Consider the following 19,513-nt stretch of genomic DNA (forward strand, 5'->3'; position numbering starts at 1 on the left):
AGGGAAGGAAATAAATAAAAAAAATAAAGGTAAAAAAGAGGAGTAATAAAAAACCGGGAAGGGGACAGAGAGAGAGAGAGAGAGAGAGAGAGAGAGAGAGAGAGAGAGAGAGAGAGAGAGAGAGAGAGAGAGAGAGAGAGAGAGAGAGAGAGAGAGAGAGAGAGAGAGAGAGAGCTCGTATGCAGATTCAAACTTTAGCCATTTCTTTACCTCAATTGTCTTCGTTCCTTTGTTTGCTAATGTATTTTTTGTGTCTTCTTCCGCCAGGTGAACGGAGGAGCAGGAGAAAGAAGACTAAGAAGAAAGGAAAGAGGATAAGATAATAATAACAATAAGAGGAGAAAGAATCAGAAAGTAAAAGTGATCAAAAAGAGAGGAAACAGAAGGGTGAGTAGAGAAGAAAAAAAAGATAGTACGGCGAAAAAAGTATTGGTTGATATTCTTTTAATCTGTTGTTGTTGTTGTTGTTGTTGTGTTGTGACTGTTATTGATGCTGCAGTTGTTGTTATTTTTATTGATTTTTGTGTTGTTGCTGTTGTAGAAAGTATTATTGTTCTTATTAATGTTGTTACTGTTGCTGTTATAGTTAGAAGTGTTGTATTTAGCATTGTCGTTGTTACTGTTATTGTTGTTGTTGTTGTTGTTGTTGTCGTGGTTATTGGATGAGCACGGTGATGTAGCTCTGACATTTTTAAATCTAGTTTTGTTTTAATTAAATTCGTACACGGATTTCTACTCTCTCTCTCTCTCTCTCTCTCTCTCTCTCTCTCTCTCCCCTAGACAGCCTGTTGACGCTCTTCTGACAAGTGCTGACGCCTGTCCCTAACCTTGAGTGGTGTTGTGTGTGTTGTGTGTGTGTGTGTGTGTGTGTGTGTGTGTGTGTGTGTGTGTATGTGTGTGCTTGGAAGGTGAAAATGCACGCAAGTTGGAATGTACGGACGTAAGCAAGGACATGGGGTTGAGAGAGAGAGAGAGAGAGAGAGAGAGAGAGAGAGAGAGAGAGAGAGAGAGAGAGAGAGAGAGAGAGAGAGAGAGAGAGAGAGAGAGAGAGAGAGAGAGAGAGAGAGAGAGAGAGAGAGAGAGAGAGAGAGAGACGTAAAAAGGAGAGAAACCTTAGGAATCATACAAGTCCTCTTTCCAACCCACCGCCTCCTCCTTCTCCTCCTCTTCTTTCTCCTCCTCCTCGTCACAGGACACAATGTACAATCTCACTCTAGTGTCCTCCTGCAGTGATTTCACGGCTTATGTCCGTCTTATTGGCCGTGGACACACACACACACACACACACACACACACACACACACACACGCACATTGACACAACCACCCACTCGCACTTTCCTCCCACACTCACCAAAGTCTCTCTCTTTTCCTTTTTCTAATGTTTTTATTCTTCATTCATTATTTTCTTTCTTTATCGTTCGGGTCCTCATCACTTTCTTTCAGTCTCTCCTCCCTTCCTGAGTCTATTTTTTGCTTTTCTTTCTCCTCGTTTCTCTACTTCTTTCTATTCTTCACCTTCCCTCCTTTTTCCTTTCTTCCAATTTTCCATTTTTCCAACTTCTTTTGCTTTTCTTTCTTTCGTTTCAGCTTTATCTCTTCCTCATTCCATTCTCCTCGTTTTCAGTCTTCCTCTCTTCTTTCCTTCCCTTTCCTTTTTCTCTCTTATATTGACTTTCATCGCATTCTTCTCGTCTCTCGCTTCCATTTACATCTTCCCGTTCGATTCCCCCTTTTCTTTTTTTTCTTCTTTTTGTTTAATTCATTCTTTCATCTTCTTACAAACAAAAGATAAAAATAATTCCTTAGAAGCAATTTTTTATTATATATTTTCTCAAGGTATTATCGAGTTAAAAAAATAATCTGGAATGTTGTTGTTGTTCTTGGTGGTTTTCGAAATCATTATTATTGTTATTATTATTATTATTATTATTATTATTATTATTATTATTATTATTGAAAGGTGATGAAAAGGAGAAATGGAGGATTGGAGAGAAATTCTGCTCCTCCCTTCCCCCTCCCTCCCACCCACTCTAATGCACTTTGTGTGTTTGTGGGCTAACCTCTCTCTTGACCCCTGAGAGAGAGAGAGAGAGAGAGAGAGAGAGAGAGAGAGAGAGAGAGAGAGAGAGAGAGAGAGAGAGAGAGAGAGAGAGAGAGAGAGAGAGAGAGAGATTGCGCTTTATATTAATTGCTGTTGAGTCCCTATCTTTCTTCCTTCTTCTTCCCTTCCTCTCCTTCTTCCTCCATCTCCTTCCTCCCTTCCCAAGAAATGAAATTTTTAGTGCAATTTCCCAAGCCTTTTTTTTCCAAATTCTCCAACTTCTTGTTCTCTCTCTCTCTCTCTCTCTCTCTCTCTCTCCTTTTTTTCATATATATTTCATCCTCGATTTTAAAAGAAAGGGCGAAGAGAAGTATGAGATTCGGTAAGTGGAGGAGGAAGAGGAGGAGGAGGAGGAGGAGGAGGGGCGGAAAGGAAGGAAGGAAAGAAGGAACATTATTTGACCTCGTTTCCTTTCTTTTTGTGTTACTTTTGATATTTTTCTCTCTGTCCATCAATTTTTATCAACGGTATCAATTTCGCCCCCCTCCCTCCTCCTCCTTCTCTGCCTCTCCTCCTCCTCCTTCTTCTCTGCCTCCTCTTCCTCCTCCACAACATTCTTCCCTCCCTCTCTCTTTCCGTCCTTCTTCCCTCCATCGAACTATCGACATTTCGGGGGTTTGTCTCCCTAACACCAGACAGAGGAGGGGAGGAGAGAAGGAGAGAAGGGAGGAAGAGAGGGAGGGAGAAAAAGAGCAAGGGAAGGAGGGGGAGAAGGGAGAAGGGAGGAAAGGGGGTGATAGGGCTTTTGATCTAAGGGTGTTGAGAAGGAGAAGAGAGGGATAGAGGGAGGGATGAGTGTGTGTGTCTGTGTCTGTGTGTGTGTCTGTGTGTGTGTGTGTGTGTGTGTGTGTGTGTTTGACAGGGTTGAGGGAGGAAGTTTGGTAGACGAGGAAAAAAAATGAAAAGAAGAGAGAGAGAGAGAGAGAGAGAGAGAGAGAGAGAGAGAGAGAGAGAGAGAGAGAGAGAGAGAGAGAGAGAGAGAGAGAGAGAGAGAGAGAGAGAGAGAGAGAGAGAGAGAGAGAGAGAGAGAGAGAGAGAGAGAGAGAAATTAAATAATAAAAATGCAAAGGCAAGGCTGAAGGCGACGTAAGCTTGACTGTCTACTCGTTTGAAGGGATCACACACACACACACACACACACACACACACACACACACACACACACACACACACCGAGGGACCAAACCAAGGAAATTAATGAATCGTGAATGGAGTACGTACTTTCAAACAAACCCAGTATGAAACACTATAGAAAAGAATAAACAAACAAGTCAGACAGAGATAATTAAACAAAAAGCACAAAGACGAGAAAGTATTTGAAAGGAAGGAAGTAAAGTAAAAGGAATGGAAGGGTGAGAAAGGGAAGAAAAAGGAAGTGGATAAAAAGGAGAGAGGCAACAAGGGGAGGAAAAGTAGTAAAGGGTAAGGAATGGAAGGTTGGGAAAGGTAAGAAAATGAAGTGGATAAAAATGAGAGGGGAAACAAGGGGAGAAAAAAGGAGTACTGTAGGGAGAGAAAATGGAGATATAAAGATAAGAAGTAAAGGTAGACGCTCTCTCTCTCTCTCTACGTACAAATAGGTAAACAACGATAAACAAAAACTAAATGGGCAAAGGCAGGTAGATCTAATTAAGTATACAATTAGACACGCCAAGATGTGAGCGTGTGTTCTGCAATTAAACAAACAATTAGACACTGATTACAGGAGAAGGTGGAGGAGGCGGAGGAGAAGGAAGAGGAGAATGGATTTGAAGGGAGGAAGGAAAGGAAAAAGGAAGTGGATAGAAAAGAAAGGAGAAAAATGGGAAGAAAAAATAGAGGAAAGGAGGAGAGAAAAATAGATGACAGGGAAACAAATAAATCGAAATTACTCTCTCTCTCTCTCTCTCTCTCTGCAAGTGTAAATCCCTTTGGACACCTGCAGATAAATGAATGAAAGGCGATGAAGAAGATTCTGTAACGTTGAGGACGACTGTGTGTGTGTGTGTGTGTGTGTGTGTGTGTGTGTGTGTGTGTGTGTGTGTGTGTGTGTGTGTGTGTGTGTGTGTGTGTCAGCATTCATGTAATTTACTCATTAATTTGTGTGTCTGTCTGTGTCTTTATGTCTGTCTGTTTGTCTGTCTTCTTTCTCCAACGTCAGCTATTTATCTCCTTGTACCCATCTCCCTTTCCTTTCTTCCTTTTCTTCCTCCTTTAATTCCTTCCGTCATTTCTCTTCCATCGTCCATTAGTTTCTTCTTGGTTTTCTTCTTTTACATCTTTTTATCTTCTCCCATCCCTCTTTTTCTCCCTCTTGACCTCTTCTCCCTCTCTTCCTCCTCCTATTGTTCTTTCAAGGTACGCCTCTCTCTCTCTCTCTCTCTCTCTCTCTCCATATTATGCCTAAATAGATTATCTTTTTGTGTCTTTCTTTCGTCTTCACCTGTCTTTCCTCCTTTCCTTCTTCCTCTCTTCCTCCTCTTCTTCTTTAACATCCCTCCATCTTTCACTTCTTTCCTCCTACTCCACTTTTATCCTCCCCCCCCTTCCGTTCTTTTCTCCTTTCCTCCATGCTTCCTTCTCTACTTTTCACTCTCACTCCTTCCTTTCTCTTCTCTTTCTCTACTTCCCTCCTCCCCTTATGTCCCCCCTCCTCTCTCGTCTCCTTTCCTCCCTTCCTCCTTCTCTCCTCTCCTTTCCTCCTTTCTTCCAGAGGCCATAATAGGCTAGTTGTGTTTCCTCCTTAATGATGACTCTGCTTCTATATATCTTCCTTCTCTTCCTCTTCCTTTCCTCCTCCTCCTCCGTTTGCAGTCTTCCTCCTTCCCCTCCTCTTCCTATTCTCTTCTTTCTTGACCTCAGGAAATTAAAACTGTTTCCTGGCTGTCCGTCCGTCATTCTCTCTCTCTCTCTCTCTCTCTCTCTCTCTCTCTCATGCAAGGTTTCACTTTCTCACTTATTCACTCTTCCACTCTCCAATTAGCCTGAATTGACTAACTGAACGACTGACATGTAACGAAAACGACTGACGGAGTGACTGATATATACTTCGTCCACCGCCTGACAAGAAACTGACTAATTATATAAAAGACTGACAGGTAAAGTAATATACGAATAGGTCACGTGACACGTAATAACGCATTGTCTGACCTCAGCTAACAGACGGGAGACACTTTAACAGACACACAAAACAAATAACTGCAAGCTCACTAGAAAGACAGACGGACAGACAGACAGACAGACAGGTAGACAGACAAATTAAAAGGCAGAAAACAACAGAGAGAGAGAGAGAGAGAGAGAGAGAGAGAGAGAGAGAGAGAGAGAGAGAGAGAGAGAGAGAGAGAGAGAGAGAGAGAGAGAGAGAGAGAGAGAGAGAGAGAGAGAGAGAGAGAGAGACTGACAGCGAAGAGGACAAAGAAAAACTGACCGACTTAGAGAGAGAGAGAGAGAGAGAGAGAGAGAGAGAGAGAGAGAGAGAGAGAGAGAGAGAGAGAGAGATCAGTAGGCAACCAGTCAATACACTAAAGAAGGTCAAGAAGCTTTAAACATGGCGACAGGAGGAGGAGGAGGAGGAGGAGGAGGAGGAGGAGGAGGAGGAGGAGGAGGAGGAGGCGTGGAGAAGTGTGGAAAGGAAAGGGCTGAAAAAAATGAGAGCAAGGTAAAAAGCACAACGAGAGAGAGAGAGAGAGAGAGAGAGAGAGAGAGAGAGGCAATGGTCTGAAAAAGAGAGAACTCATCGGAATCGTGTAAATGTTTCTCTACCCATAATGCCCTCGTTAGAATCTCTCTCTCTCTCTCTCTCTCTCTCTCTCCCCCGAGCTCAAACTAAATCTGGGTAGGAAGACAAGAAAAAAGAAGAACAAAGAGTCTCAGGGTACTCTCTCTCTCTCTCTCTCTCTCTCTCTCTGTACTTCCTTTTATAGTCTCCTTAATTCCTCCTTCTTTCTTTTCTTAACTTTATAATTAAATGAAACATGGGCGGGAAATACCGTAGAGTTTTTCCATGTAATAAACTATGTTAAATTATATTACCATCTCTTTTGTAGTACTGTGGCAGAGAAAGAAGAGGAAGGGAAGAGAAGAGAAAAGAAGGAGAGGTACTAAGAAGGTAGTCCTGGAGGGGAGGGGAGCGGGGTTGGAACGAAAAGAAAAAATATAGAGTAAGCAAAATAGCATAAAATATAGGGTTGAAAGTTTATTATTTTTCATCATATTTCGAAAGATAAAATTTGCGAGAAATGGGTGGTATGAGTGGATAGATAGATGAGTGCGAGATAGTATGAGATAGTGAAAGAGATGGATACAAAACCGACAAAGAAAAACGATAGACAAAAACCGACAAAAACAGAACATTGTGATAAAAGAGAAGCACATATATGTAAAAATGGATATATACTTGAAAAATGACAATAATAATAATGGGAAAAGGCTAAATCTAATATTACCAAAACAGACAAATGTAGGACACTGAAAAAACATGAAAATTACTCAGTTTAAATTTATCTTTCTCTTTCATTGCTTTTGTTTAGTTTTCATTTGTTTTATACTCTTCTATTGTATGTTTATTTCATTTTTTTGCATTTGTTTGTTTTACGCACCATAAAAGTTTTTGTGTGTGTGTGTGTGTGTGTGTGTGTGTGTGTGTGTGTGTGTGTGTGTGTGTGTGTGTGTGTGTGTGTTGACCGATGTAATCCACAAAATTGAAAAGCATTTGCTGCGGTACTTTCAATTTAGATCACCGCGAAGTTACATTCATTTATTCATCGATATAGATTTTTCACTGTCATACATATTTTTTAATTAGTGATTATATATTTAATTGATTCGCTTAAATTACTATTGTTTCTTGCCGTTATCAGCGAATTATCTTTTTACTGATTATTTTAAAGTAGTTTTCGCTTTCCCTGTCCATTCTTTCTTAAATATTTTACCTCTGATACGTACTTTTTTTTAGAGTAACACTGATAATAAAATGACAACGAGTTTCTTATTACCTCTCTCTCTCTCAGGCGTCCTTTTCTTTATACGACTCTTTTTTTCATCTTAATCAAACTTTCATGCATACTTATCCTCTATTGAAATTTATCGAACTTTTTTTCTTTTTTACACATTACTTATCAATAATTTTCTTTCCTAAACTTATTCAACTACATTTTTTTTCTTAACTTAATTCTTTTTTTTTGTACCCAAATTTACTAACTTAATTCAGATATTTTCACGCCCATTGTTTCTCTTTTGTATTCGCCTTTATCCAGACAACAATATATACAACACTTTCCCAGCCTCTCTCTCTCTCTCTCTCTCTCTCTCTCTCTCTCTCAGGCGTCCTTTTCTTTATTTCCTCTCGAGCTGTCCCTCCTTTCTCTCGGCCCGTCCTAGGCTGTGACAGGAGGCGTTTCAGACTGTCTGTGGGAGGGGACAGGACAGTTTGGACGAGGCAGGCCCTTGTTATGCACCCCCCCATCTCTCTCTCTCTCTCTCTCTCTCTACTACTACCACTACTTTATATTCCTTCTCCCTTTGTCTATGTACTCTCCTCTTCACTTGATCAATATTTCTCCTTTTCTTCCTTTCTCCTATTTTGTCTACCCAAACACATCAGTCTGTTTGTTTACTCATCTGTGTGAACTCGTACATCTCGTACATACTCGTACATACCTATGTGGCCCTGTAAACAATGGTGAGTTCGTGTATAGGGTTTGAAGATCACATTCAGAAAGATCACCACCACCAGTAAGCAAACAAATGAATAAGGAAACAAATGAATAAATATAAAAAGCAGGAGTTTTCGTGTTTTTAGTAATGTTTCTGCTGTTACGGTCATTAAAGATTGTTATGGCGTGTTTTATTGCTTTTGTAGGCTGAGAGAAAAAAATGTGTGTGTGTGTGTGTGTGTGTGTGTGTGTGTGTGTGTGTGTGTGTGTGTGTGTGTGTGTGTGTAACGTGCTAAGGGTAATATTGGTAATAGTAGTAATAGTAGTAGTAGTAGTGGTAATAGAAGTAGCAGTAGTAGTAGTAGTAGTAGTAGTTGTTGTAGTAGTAGAAGTAGCAGTTGTAGTCATAATCAAGGTTCTCTCTCTCTCTCTCTCTTTACTTCCTTTTATACTGTCCTTAATTCCTCTTTCTTTCTTTTCTTAACTTTAGAATCAAATTAAACAACCTGTCAGTAATCAATTGTATAAGTGAAATAAAATACGGTCCACAAGGTAACTTAAAAATATAAATATATACATCTTAAACCTATGGTACTGATAACATTACATTACTCTCATTTCTTCTTTACTTGTGTATTATAACTATTACTATAATTAATACAAAGAAACCGCATATTACTTTCACTGTGTAATTAAAAGGAGCTACCCAAAAGTCCCAAATCCACTCACTTTCTTTTCCATTTTTTTTTTTTGGTCTCTCTCTCTCTCTCTCTCTCTCTCTCTCTCTCTCTCTCTCTCTCTCTCTCTCCCAGGTCGTTAGTTCACTATTTTTACGACTTTTGTAGCATTTTCATTGATATTTGTAGTCATATTCCTCCTCCTCCTCCTCCTCCTCTTCCTCCTTCCCTCGTTCAATGGGGCGTGGGTATTCTCCACTTATCGTCCCCTCACACTCTCCACTCCCCCCATATATTAACAGCTCCACCCCTCCCCAGCTCCTCCTTCTCTTCCATTTCCCCTTCTTTTCTTTCCTCTCACCCAAAAGAATTTCCTTGTTCTACTTTACTTTCAATTTTTTTTTTTTCTTCATTCTTTTTATTATTTTTATTATTTTTATTATTATTATTATTATTATTATTATTATTATTATCATTATTAACCTGTATAATTAATCTTTTCATGAACTTTCATCTTTTTTTTTACATCATGACCAAGATAATCATCAAAATAACAATAATGATAATTATCATTGCCTTCAGTTGTCTCCACTAATATTTATGAATTCTCTCTCTCTGATACATCAATATTTATTTATGGCTTCCTACACCCAGACACGTTAGTATCACACACACACACACACACACACACACACACAGAATGGCGTGCTTCTGTACACACTGGCGTGTATACACAAGCAGTCGAGTATGTGCTCTTGTGTTTAGTGTGTGTGTGTGTGTGTGTGTGTGTGTGTGTGTGTGTGTGTGTAGAAGTAGTAGTAGTAGTAGCAGTAGTAGTAGTAGTAGTAGTAGTAGTAGTAGTAGTAGTAGTAGTAGTAGTAGTAGTAGTAGTAGTAGTAGTAGTAGTAGTAGTAGTAGAAGTAGTACTAGTAGCAGTAGAGCAGGAGCAGCAGCGTGGAGAGAAAAAAATAACGTAATTAGTGGAGGAGGAGGATGCAACGGATAAAGAAGTGGAGAAAGAGGTTGCGAAAGATAGAAAAAAGAAAGACAAAGAAAGAACTGAAGTGGGGATGAAGGAAGAACTGGGAAGCGAAGTGGGAGGAGAGCGCGGGGAGGGGGAGGGAGAATAACAAAGAGAGGATAAAAAAATGTGTAAAGAACTGTATATCAAAAGGCCGGAAGAACGGTTGTGACTGATTGTGTGGCGTGAAGATGACACTGAAAGAAATATTGTGGTGAGTATAAGAAAAAAAAGTGTCATGTAGTGTGTGTGTGTGTGTGTGTGTGTGTGTGTGTGTGTGTGTGTGCGCCAGCGTGTCTGAATAAATATCAACAGAAGAAATAAAATGATTATGGACAAGCGAATTTAATGCATGTATGTATCAATCTATCTATCAATCTTTCTTCATATACTTACATAAGCAAAAGCAATCAAATATTAAGTAAAAAAAAGTGCACCGGAAAACCTAGAAAATCAAAGGAAAATATAAAAAGGTAAAAATTGCCTCAAAAAAAAAAGAAGCCCTGAAGGAAAGTAATTGAAAGATAAGAATCGAACGAAAAAAACAAAAAAACAATGATATAAATGTAAAAATAGAATTAAGAAAAGGAAACCGTGTCTTTAAGGTCATGATAGGTTGGCAAATAGTGTTTTTCCGATAATTCACGGCGGCGGCGGGGATGCAGGCGACGGCAGGGAGGACGGAGAAGGGGAGGAACGGGGAGGAGTTGAAAAAGTGGAGGGGAAGGAGAGGGAGAGAGGAGGAAGAGGAAGCATGAAGGAAGGTGGAATGACGGGAGGAATTGGAGGCAGAGGAGGCGGGGGCGGCGGCGGCGGAGAAAAAGCCTATTGAGGAAGAGGTGGAGGAGGAAGAGGGGGAAAAAAAATGGTAAGGGGAGAGGGAATCTAAGGAGGAGGTGGAAAAGGAAGGGAATGAACGAAGAATCTATATATTTTTCATTTTTCTAAACATTTTTTCATAGATAATCTGGAGATTTGGAGAAGAAAACGAGGAGGAGGAGGAGGAAGAGGAGGAAAAAAATACAGGAAAGAATAAAGGAGGATGTGAGGAGGAGCAAGAAAAGTGAAGGATGTGAGGAAAAGCAAAAAACAAGACGAAGAGGAAAGGAAGCAGGAGAAAAAGCATAATTAGTGTGGTCTGGGAAGAAAGGAGAAAGACGAGGAACTAGGAGGAGGAGGAGGAGGAGGAGGAGATGGTGGTGGTGGTGGCGGCGGCGGCGGCGGGTTTCGAAGGGGAAGCTCAAATATTTCATAGGAAGCCAATAGTTGGTGGGCCGCAAGCCTTCTACTGTTTGGCGAGACGCTAATATTTGAACGGCTCGGGGAATGGGCGTGAAAGTGGGCTGCGGAAGGAGAGGAGAGGAGAGGAAAGGAGAGGAAAGGAAAGGAAAGGAAAGGAAAGGAGAGGAGAAGAGAGAAGAGAGGGGAGGAGAGAAAAGGAAAAGATGGGAGAAGAAAGGACAGAGGAGGGGAGGAAAAAAGTGAGGTGGTTGTAGTTGTGCAGGTAGTAGTAGTAGTAGTAGTAGTAGTAGTAGTAGTAGTAGTAGTAGTAGTAGTAGTAGTAGCAGTAGCAGTAGTAGTAATAGTAATAGTAGTAGTTGTAGTAGTTGTATGGATGTATGAAAGAAAAGAGAGAGAGAGAGAGAGAGAGAGAGAGAGAGAGAGAGAGAGAGGGTGAAAGCTTCTACCACACACTGTGACATAATGAGGGTCGTACCTCTCTCTCTCTCTTCTCCCTCCCACCCACACTCTTCCGATCTCTCACTCTTTCTCTCTCCCGCTGAGACGGAGAGGAAAGGTACTCTACCTCTCACTGGGGCTTCTCTCTCTCTCTCTCTCTCTTGGTTTATCAATTTTTTTTATTTATACACGTTCAAATATAAGTAGGTATGCATGTAAGTAGTATAAGCATATATATCTGTATGTGTGAATGAATATTGGCATGAATTTACTTATGTGTGAATGAATATAGGCATGTATGTATGTACGTATGTATGTATGTATCTATATATCTATTCACCTTTTTTTAGCCTTTCAATCAATCAATCTATCTAAGCACTTAATCAAACATTAAGTAAAACAAAAACAAAACTCTCTCTCTCTCTCTCTCTCTCTCTCGCCATACAAGACCCATCATCGCCACTTTTCCCCGCCACTTACGATAGCTTATATGGATGACGTCATTCACAACGAGCCACCTGATTGGTCCTCCAGAGTGACGTCACAGAGCCCCTCAAGAGCACTCCAATGGGCTTACGTCTCTCCGGGAACACCTCGATAGAGGGGAGGGGAGGGGAGGGGAGGGGAAGGGAAGGGGAGGAGTGGATATTAATAGCATCCGTTGCTCTTAATATCGTTTTGTATGGTGATCAAAAAATTACCGTTTGTGTTTGTGTGTGTGTGTGTGTGTGTGTGTGTGTGTGTGTGTGTGTGTGTTTTGGTAGTAGCAGTAGTAGTAGTAGTAGTAGTAGTAACAGACCTATGAAGTAAAATGAACTAATGTTTTTTTTTTCCTCATTTCACTTACTTACGAAAGGAAGCTGTTTTAGAGTCTATCAGTAAAAGGGATGAAAGAATAACGATACTGACTGGTTAACTTTTGCATTAAAAAGTTGGAGAACATGCAACATAGGAAACAGTTAAAAAAAAAAAAGAAGTTAATCCCTGCATAATACCTCATACAATAAAACGATTTGATAAAAATAAGACGAAAGAAATAAACAGAAATACGAGAATAGTCAAAAGTGGAACGTTACATAACACCTCACGCAATCACACCCTTTTTTAGAGAGAGAGAGAGAGAGAGAGAGAGAGAGAGAGAGAGAGAGAGAGAGAGAGAGAGAGAGAGAGAGAGAGAGAGAGAGACCCACAAGAGCATAATTATTTCTCTGGTAAAAGGAGACATGAAATCCACATAATAATTCTACCCCTTTTTCCAGGTCGCTTTCAACCGGCAAGAACCATCCAGACTGCTACTACTACTACTACTACTACTACTACTACTACTACTACTACTACTACCACCACCACCACCACTACCTCCAAAACCACAACTACAATATCAACTACGACAATCAGCAGCATGGTATAATAATTTCTTACTATAAATATTTTTGTCGCCTTTTTTTGGTTTGTAGGTGAAGAGTAATCTTGAAGACATTCATAACAAAAGAAAATATTATCGTATACCCATTACTGTGACATTCTTCTTTGGTGTGTCTTCATATTTCCCATTTTTACCGGACTGGACCTTGTACTTATATGGGAAACTGAAGTATATATATTTTCTCCCGATTTCTTTTGTCGTGAATGCATTGAGGTGGGTGTGGTTGTGAGGGAGCGTGTGAGTGCGTGAGCGTGTCGTAAATGATTATAAATATTTTGTTTGATACAAGTTAATTTATATTTAAATAAGAACATATAAACACGTGTGCAAAAGTATAGCGTGTGTGTGTGTGTGTGTGTGTGTTCCCTTTGATTCCGTGGTCTCGTGTTGGTAATAAAAAATCATATAAAGAATTCTCTCACTCTCTCTCTCTCTCTCTCTCTCTCTCTCTCTCTCTCACCCCTTGCTCCTTCAAGATGTCGTTCCTACTTCACTTCAGTAACTACCTAATTGGGGGAAATGTGCCAATTGATGATGGGGTGGACAAACTCAACCGCAAATACACCATCCTCATCCTCATCTGCTTGTCGCTACCTCTCGTCACCAAGCAGTTCGCCGGTGACCCTATCGAGTGCTTCACGCCTACCTACTTCACGGAGCCCCAGTCCAGATATGTGAACTCGTATTGTTGGACAGCGAGTACCTATTACATAATCCCTATAGATGAAACAGCGAGGGAACAAGTGACACGGGTGCATAGTGTGAATTTTGACGATGAAGGGGGGTCCACTTCGATCAAAGGAGAGAGGATTAAAGTGAATTACTACCAGTGGGCGCCTATTATCTTACTGGTGGAGGCTGGGTTGTTCTACGTCCCCTTTGCCATCTGGAACTCTACAGCCAAGAACTCCGGTATCAAAGTCGGAAGGCTGCTGAAAAAGGTGTCAGTGATCTCGCAGTATACGCCGGGGCACCCAGATCGAGACGCCCTCATTGCGGAGTTTCTAGACCAGTTTAACACACTCATGGGGGTGTCCAAGTGTTGTCCGGGGACGGTGTGTAAGTTCGACTGTAACCTGGCGTGTGGCGGCAACCCCTCGTCGTCCTTGTTCATCCTGTACATGGTGGTAAAGATCATGTACGTGTTCAACATCCTGATGCAGTACTTCCTCCTGACGGTGTTTCTGGGCAAGGGGTACCTATTCCACGGCATCGAGGTGGTGGAGAAGCTCATCAACAAGAAGGAGTGGTGGACGTCGCCCCGCTTCCCGCTGCAGACGCTATGCCAGGTGTTAGCGGCCCAGCAGGGGTCTCTCCGCACGTACACCTGCCAGTGCGTGCTGCCCATCAACCTGTTCAACGAGAAGATCTTTTCGTTCATCTGGTTCTTCTTCGCCATTTTGCTGCCCGTCACCATCTACAGTGCCCTCATCTGGGTGTGGCGCACCTTCACCTGTTCTCGCATCGCCTTCGTGCACTACTACCTGTGGAGGACGCGGCGTGTCGGCAAGGAGGACCTGTACAACAACGCACGCAAAATGGCCGTGCAGTACCTGGGGTGGGACGGGTGTCTGGTGCTGCGTCTGATTGAGATGAACCACGGCGGGACCATCCTCACCATCCTGACTGAACGCCTCTGGGAGTTCTACGAGGGCATGGAGCGTGCCCAGCAGGACGGTGGGGACCCCGAGGCATACCTCAATCAGAGGCCGCCCATCTTCGCCTGCGGACCCTACCCTCCCCCGGGCCCTAGCACCGTCACGCCCACCCCCACAGGCCCCTACGGGTTCTATGGGAAGCACTTCCTTCCTGGCACACCCGGGGCCTATCCTGGGTACATGTGGAATCACCAGGACATGGCTACCCCGGGCTACTCCTCCTACCCACGGATAAGGGGCAAGATTAGGTAACATGAACCCCCACCCTACCCTCGCTGGCCTTAATAAGTGATTCAAGCCCCCTCCCCTCTTCCCCCAAACTCCACCTCCTCCACCTATCTCTCGCAGGCTACCACATCTAAAAACTAATCAGGGGTGTGACTAGGCAAGTCCTCCCACCCCCCTCCGCTTTCCCCACTGTCCATGCATCAGGAGGATCAGGATTAACGCCCCATTCTTTCCCCCTCCCCCCCTTCCCCCTCCTATCGTCCACGGATCAAGGGCAGGATAAGTAAACGCTCAGCCCCCTTCTGTAACCCTTCCCTCATCTGCCCTATATTCTCGGACAGGTACAATCTAAGCCATCAGCACTAAGATACTCCACGCTGGCGCCCACATCACACCCACAAAAAACGAAGAGAAAAAACGAAAAGTAGCCCCGATCCATTTCTTCCATAACAACCTTTTTTCCAAACTGTTTTGGTTCACTTCCCTCTAAACACCCCTCAAAAAATTACCCTCAAGCTTAAAAGAAACATTATTATTAAAGACCCCAACCACCTGACACCCACCCGCCCGACCACGCCCCATTAAAAATCAAATTCCCCATTCCCTAATTAAACATTTTGTCTACCTTTGTTTATACCTGATCTGGGTCGAGATAGGGCAGAAGAGGAGGAGGGGGGAGAAGAGGAGGAGGAGGGAGAAGAGGAAGAGGAGGGAGAAGGGGGGAAATGAAGGCATAGGAGGGTGGGGAAGAGGTGGAGGGGGTGAGTTGGGAGTTAGGAAGAGGATGAGATAAAGGGAAGAGATAAGGAGGAGGACAGTATAGGAGATAGATGGAGGAGGATGGAAAGAGGTGATGAGAGAGGAGGAAGAGAAGGGAAGGGCGGGGAAGAAAGGGGAATTAAGAGGAGGAGACCCAAACTATGGCCATGTTCTGGTGATGTGCTCCTCTAACCCCCCTAACCATCAACACCACCACCACCACCACCACCACGTAGAACCTTTAGAGAACAATCGTAGAACCTTTAGAGAACAATCAAGGCAGACAAAACAGTAATAGTAACAATAGTCTAGTAAAAAAACATACATAGCCATCGAAAACACATGTAACAATAGCAACAGTGACTAACGCACATACATACACACATACACACAAAAAATACACATACGTACACACCATAATAGTAGTGTTGTCTTTTGTCTGCCTTAGCCGGTGTGTGTGTGTGTGTGTGTGTGTGTGTGTGTGTGTGTGTGTGTGTGTGTGTGTGTGTGTGTGTACATATTGCTGTATTATAAGTAGTTCTAATATTAAGGAAGTTTACATTAGCGGTATTTAAAGTCAGCCATGTTTCCGGGTTGCAAAGCAGTCGTAAAGAAAGAGATGAATAGTCTTAATATTTCTGCATATAGATAGATAGATCCGCCTTGTGTAGTGGTGATGGTATTAGTCTGTCTTTCTGTTTGGCAAATAGTGACGTCTGTTGAAGCTTGTTTGTCTGTGAAGGGTTGTGTGGTTGTCTTGTTACAGCTTATCGTTATCATTAGTTATCATTATTTAGTATTATTATGGTCTGAACAGACTGTTTGAAAGCTACGTTAATTATAGTTGCTCCTTGTTTTTTTAATAAATTTCCTTTCACAATTATATATCTTATTTTTTCTTTGGTTTCTAATTTTACATGCATTTTAGTTTTAGATGCATGAACTTTTTACCTAGTTTAGGAATCTATTAATTTTCGTTGCTGCATGTCAGTTTGTTTTTATTATCATTATTACCATTATTATTATCATTACTATTACAATTATTATTATTATTATTATTATTATTATTTATTATTGTTATTATTATTATTATTATTATTTTTATTATTATCATCATTATTATTATTGTTATTATCATAGTTTACAATGTCTCTAAATACAGAATCGTGGCGTTTGCTGTCTGTACATTGCATTATAGTGAAGTGAAACGTGTATGTACCATATTTCTGTATAGTGTGTGTGTGTGTGTGTGTGTGTGTGTGTGTGTGTGTGTGCCCTGACCTATACTCATCCCTTCTTGCACATACTTATCCCTACTCAGTCTTCACTCCTTTCCCCCTTCACCCTCTTTGCCCTTCCCAGCACCTATCACCCACTCAACCCCTTAAACCTACCCTATCGAAACAAGCTCCTTCCCCTTACTCTCTCACATCAACCCATTCCCCCTAGTCTTAAGATTACCCTTAAAGCAAGCCACGGTAAACAGGTTTAAGGTTGAAAAAATGAGTAACAAGAGGGAGAAAAGGAAAACTGACAAGCCAGCCAATCCCTTAAACATATACGTACACATACACAAAAACAGAATCCATTAGAAGGAGAATGAAAGAAAGAAGCTTGCTATAGTAACACTTATAATGACACGTTTTCTATGACACCTCCACTGAAAAGGAAAATAGGGCACGTCTTGCGAAATGCAGCACAGATTATTCTATATGTATTTGAAGATGCACGCAGGTGTCAATATGAAAACAAAAGAAACGTGAAATGGAGATGACTAATTTCTAAGCTTGCGTGTATACAGTTGAAGAAAAATATAATAGACAGATCGATTAGAAGTAAAAACCATGTACGGTTTTAGTTACCTATCTATTTTTGCTTTCTTCTAATTATCATTTTGCATTAATTATTTGTATGAAAGCATTTTGTCAAGTTTGTTTTCAGTTTCCTATCATTTGAAAGGCATTTGCACGTGCCCTGACACCACTTTCCATCCTCACCTGCACGTTCATTAGGGTGGCATGTTACTAAGTGGGCTCACCTAAGCTCGTCTGTACACCAGTCTCAAAAAGGTACACTAAGAGAACTAATAAAATAGATATAGGCCTAGCTATATACCAGAGCGGGATTCAGTGATTATAGACGCATATATAAATGTAAGAAGGTATAGAACATATCAAAATGTAAATACATGCTTCCATTTAAAATTTCGTAAAAGAAAACGGGTTTGACAAGTCATAGTATTGTTGTACCTTTTTGCCACGCTGTACACACCGATTCTATTTTTTTTTTTTTCGTTTTCTTTGTCTATAAATTTGCTTGCACTATTCTGTTTGCATACGTAACCCTCCACACAATTGACTGCCACCCTCCAATCTCCCACATACTTCACATGCACATACAGCTGTTAATCACAACAAACATACCAGCCTGCCATATACGTTATCAAATGCCATCACACACATGCCGTTACACACACACACACACACACACACACACACACACACACACACACACACACACACACACACACACGACTGTCTCCCCTCTCCCCTTCCCCCAAACAGACCCCTTGACACCCATCACATATACTCGCCCCCTTACGTTCATACCCCCCTCCCCCTACCCACTTGTCTGGCAGTATTCGCCCCCCCCCCTTTTTTCAGCCCCCCCCCCCTTTTTGCCGTGGCTTCGTCCCCCCCAACTTAGTATTACCCCTGGCTGTATTTCCCTCTCGCCCCCTTCCCCCACCACTACCACTGCTTACCCTTCTAAAGTGCTCCCGTAAAACCCGTTGGAGGATCGAATGATAAAAGTAATGATTAATATGATAAAGATACTAGTAATGATGAATTCAATATTGATAAATGAAGAATGAGCATCATGTTAAATCTATAGCGTAAAAGAAAATCTGAAGTTTGAGCTATAAAAAACTGCAGATCATCATATTAATAAGTAATAAAAAAGATAAAGATGGTAATGATAATGTAAAAAAATGTTAAATGAATATGATGATGATGATGATAATAATAACAATAACAATAATAATAATAATAATAATAATAATAATAATAATAATAATAATAATAATAATAATAATAATAAATAAATAAATAAATAAATAATAAAAAAAAGATGCGAAAACATGGTGAAGACAAAAATAAAAAGACAATAAAACAAACAAAACAAAGAGTGACAGATCCACATGAGAGGCACCGTTGATGATGTTAGTGATGCTGCTGCTGCAAACGACCATAATTATTTCCATTATTATTATGACAGATGATTAGGCCGCCTACAATTATCTCGTTTCCGCCTTGCTTGGTTATCTGCTTGTTTGCTTCTTTGCGTCTTGTTTATTTGTTTCCTTGTTTCACTGGATGAGCGATAGACTAACGTCGTGGAAGTGGTAACAAAACGGATAGGGCGAGAAAACAAGGCTATGGTGTGGGGTTCGATACCCTTCGCCGTCGTTGCTGTTGACATGGGTAGTTTTTCGTTGTTTGTATTCTGTCGTTGTCGTCGTCGTCGTTGTTGTTGTTGTTCATATTTCAGGTTCGACTACGGTATTTTGCTTTAACTACTACTACGAGAGAGAGAGAGAGAGAGAGAGAGAGAGAGAGAGAGAGAGAGAGAGAGAGAGAGAGAATAGAAATTACAATAAAACAAAATAATATTCCTAAGTAATGTATATAAATGATCATAAATGCGTCACTGTGTAATCCTTTGTTTAAGTAAATCTTGCACAAACTAAAAAAAGAATAAATAAAACAAAATTAATCTCTCTCTCTCTCTCTCTCTCTCTCTCTCTCTCTCTCTCTCTCTCTCTCTCTCTCTTGATGTTATATGCAGAGAAAAAAAAATTGAGGGAGAGGAAGATGCAGAGGAGGAGGAGGAGGAGGAGGAGGAGGAGGAGGAGGAGGAGGAGGAGGAGGAGGATTAAAGAAAGATAAATTCCCCTTAAGACGACACACCATCATCCGTATGTAGGTCAATCTCTCTCTCTCTCTCTCTCTTCCCGTCCCTTGCTCCTTCAACTTGCAAAGACGGAAAAATGAAGGAGGCTTTTCTTCTCTCTCTCGGAATATACCAACACAGGATTTGCTTCAAGGAGATGATTTGTATACCTCATTTTGTCCTTTTTTTCTATTCATAAACTCCGTAAAGTTATGTAATACTTTTCTACGTGTGATGTACATGTGTGTGTGTATGTGTGTGTGTGTGTGTGTGTGTGTGTGTGTGTGTGTGTGTGTGTGTGTGTGTGTGTGTGTGTGTGTGTGTAACCTAATAACTTTCATTAGCTTACTTTCTTGTCAAATAGTTACCTTTTC

At 41.2% G+C, this 19,513-nt stretch overlaps 1 protein-coding gene across 4 annotated transcripts in view; it reads left to right on the forward strand.

Annotated features, from left to right (window-relative positions):
- The window catches only part of LOC127008250 (innexin unc-9-like), a 39,218-nt gene extending 20,136 nt beyond the window's left edge, over positions 1–19,082 (forward strand). For 3 of the 4 annotated variants that reach the window (XM_050879997.1, XM_050879998.1, XM_050879999.1), the window contains exons 3-4: positions 268–387; positions 12,374–19,082. In XM_050879997.1, coding sequence (XP_050735954.1) covers positions 13,017–14,450 — 1,434 coding nt within the window. In that variant the 5' untranslated portion in view covers positions 268–387; positions 12,374–13,016 and the 3' untranslated portion in view covers positions 14,451–19,082. The remainder of the gene's footprint in view (positions 1–267; positions 388–12,373) is intronic. The other variant, XM_050880000.1, reaches the window with a different exon arrangement.
- The last annotated feature ends 431 nt before the right edge of the window (positions 19,083–19,513 follow it).

Source organism: Eriocheir sinensis, chromosome 37 (genome assembly GCF_024679095.1).
Source record: "Eriocheir sinensis breed Jianghai 21 chromosome 37, ASM2467909v1, whole genome shotgun sequence".
Classification (NCBI taxonomy): domain Eukaryota; kingdom Metazoa; phylum Arthropoda; class Malacostraca; order Decapoda; family Varunidae; genus Eriocheir; species Eriocheir sinensis.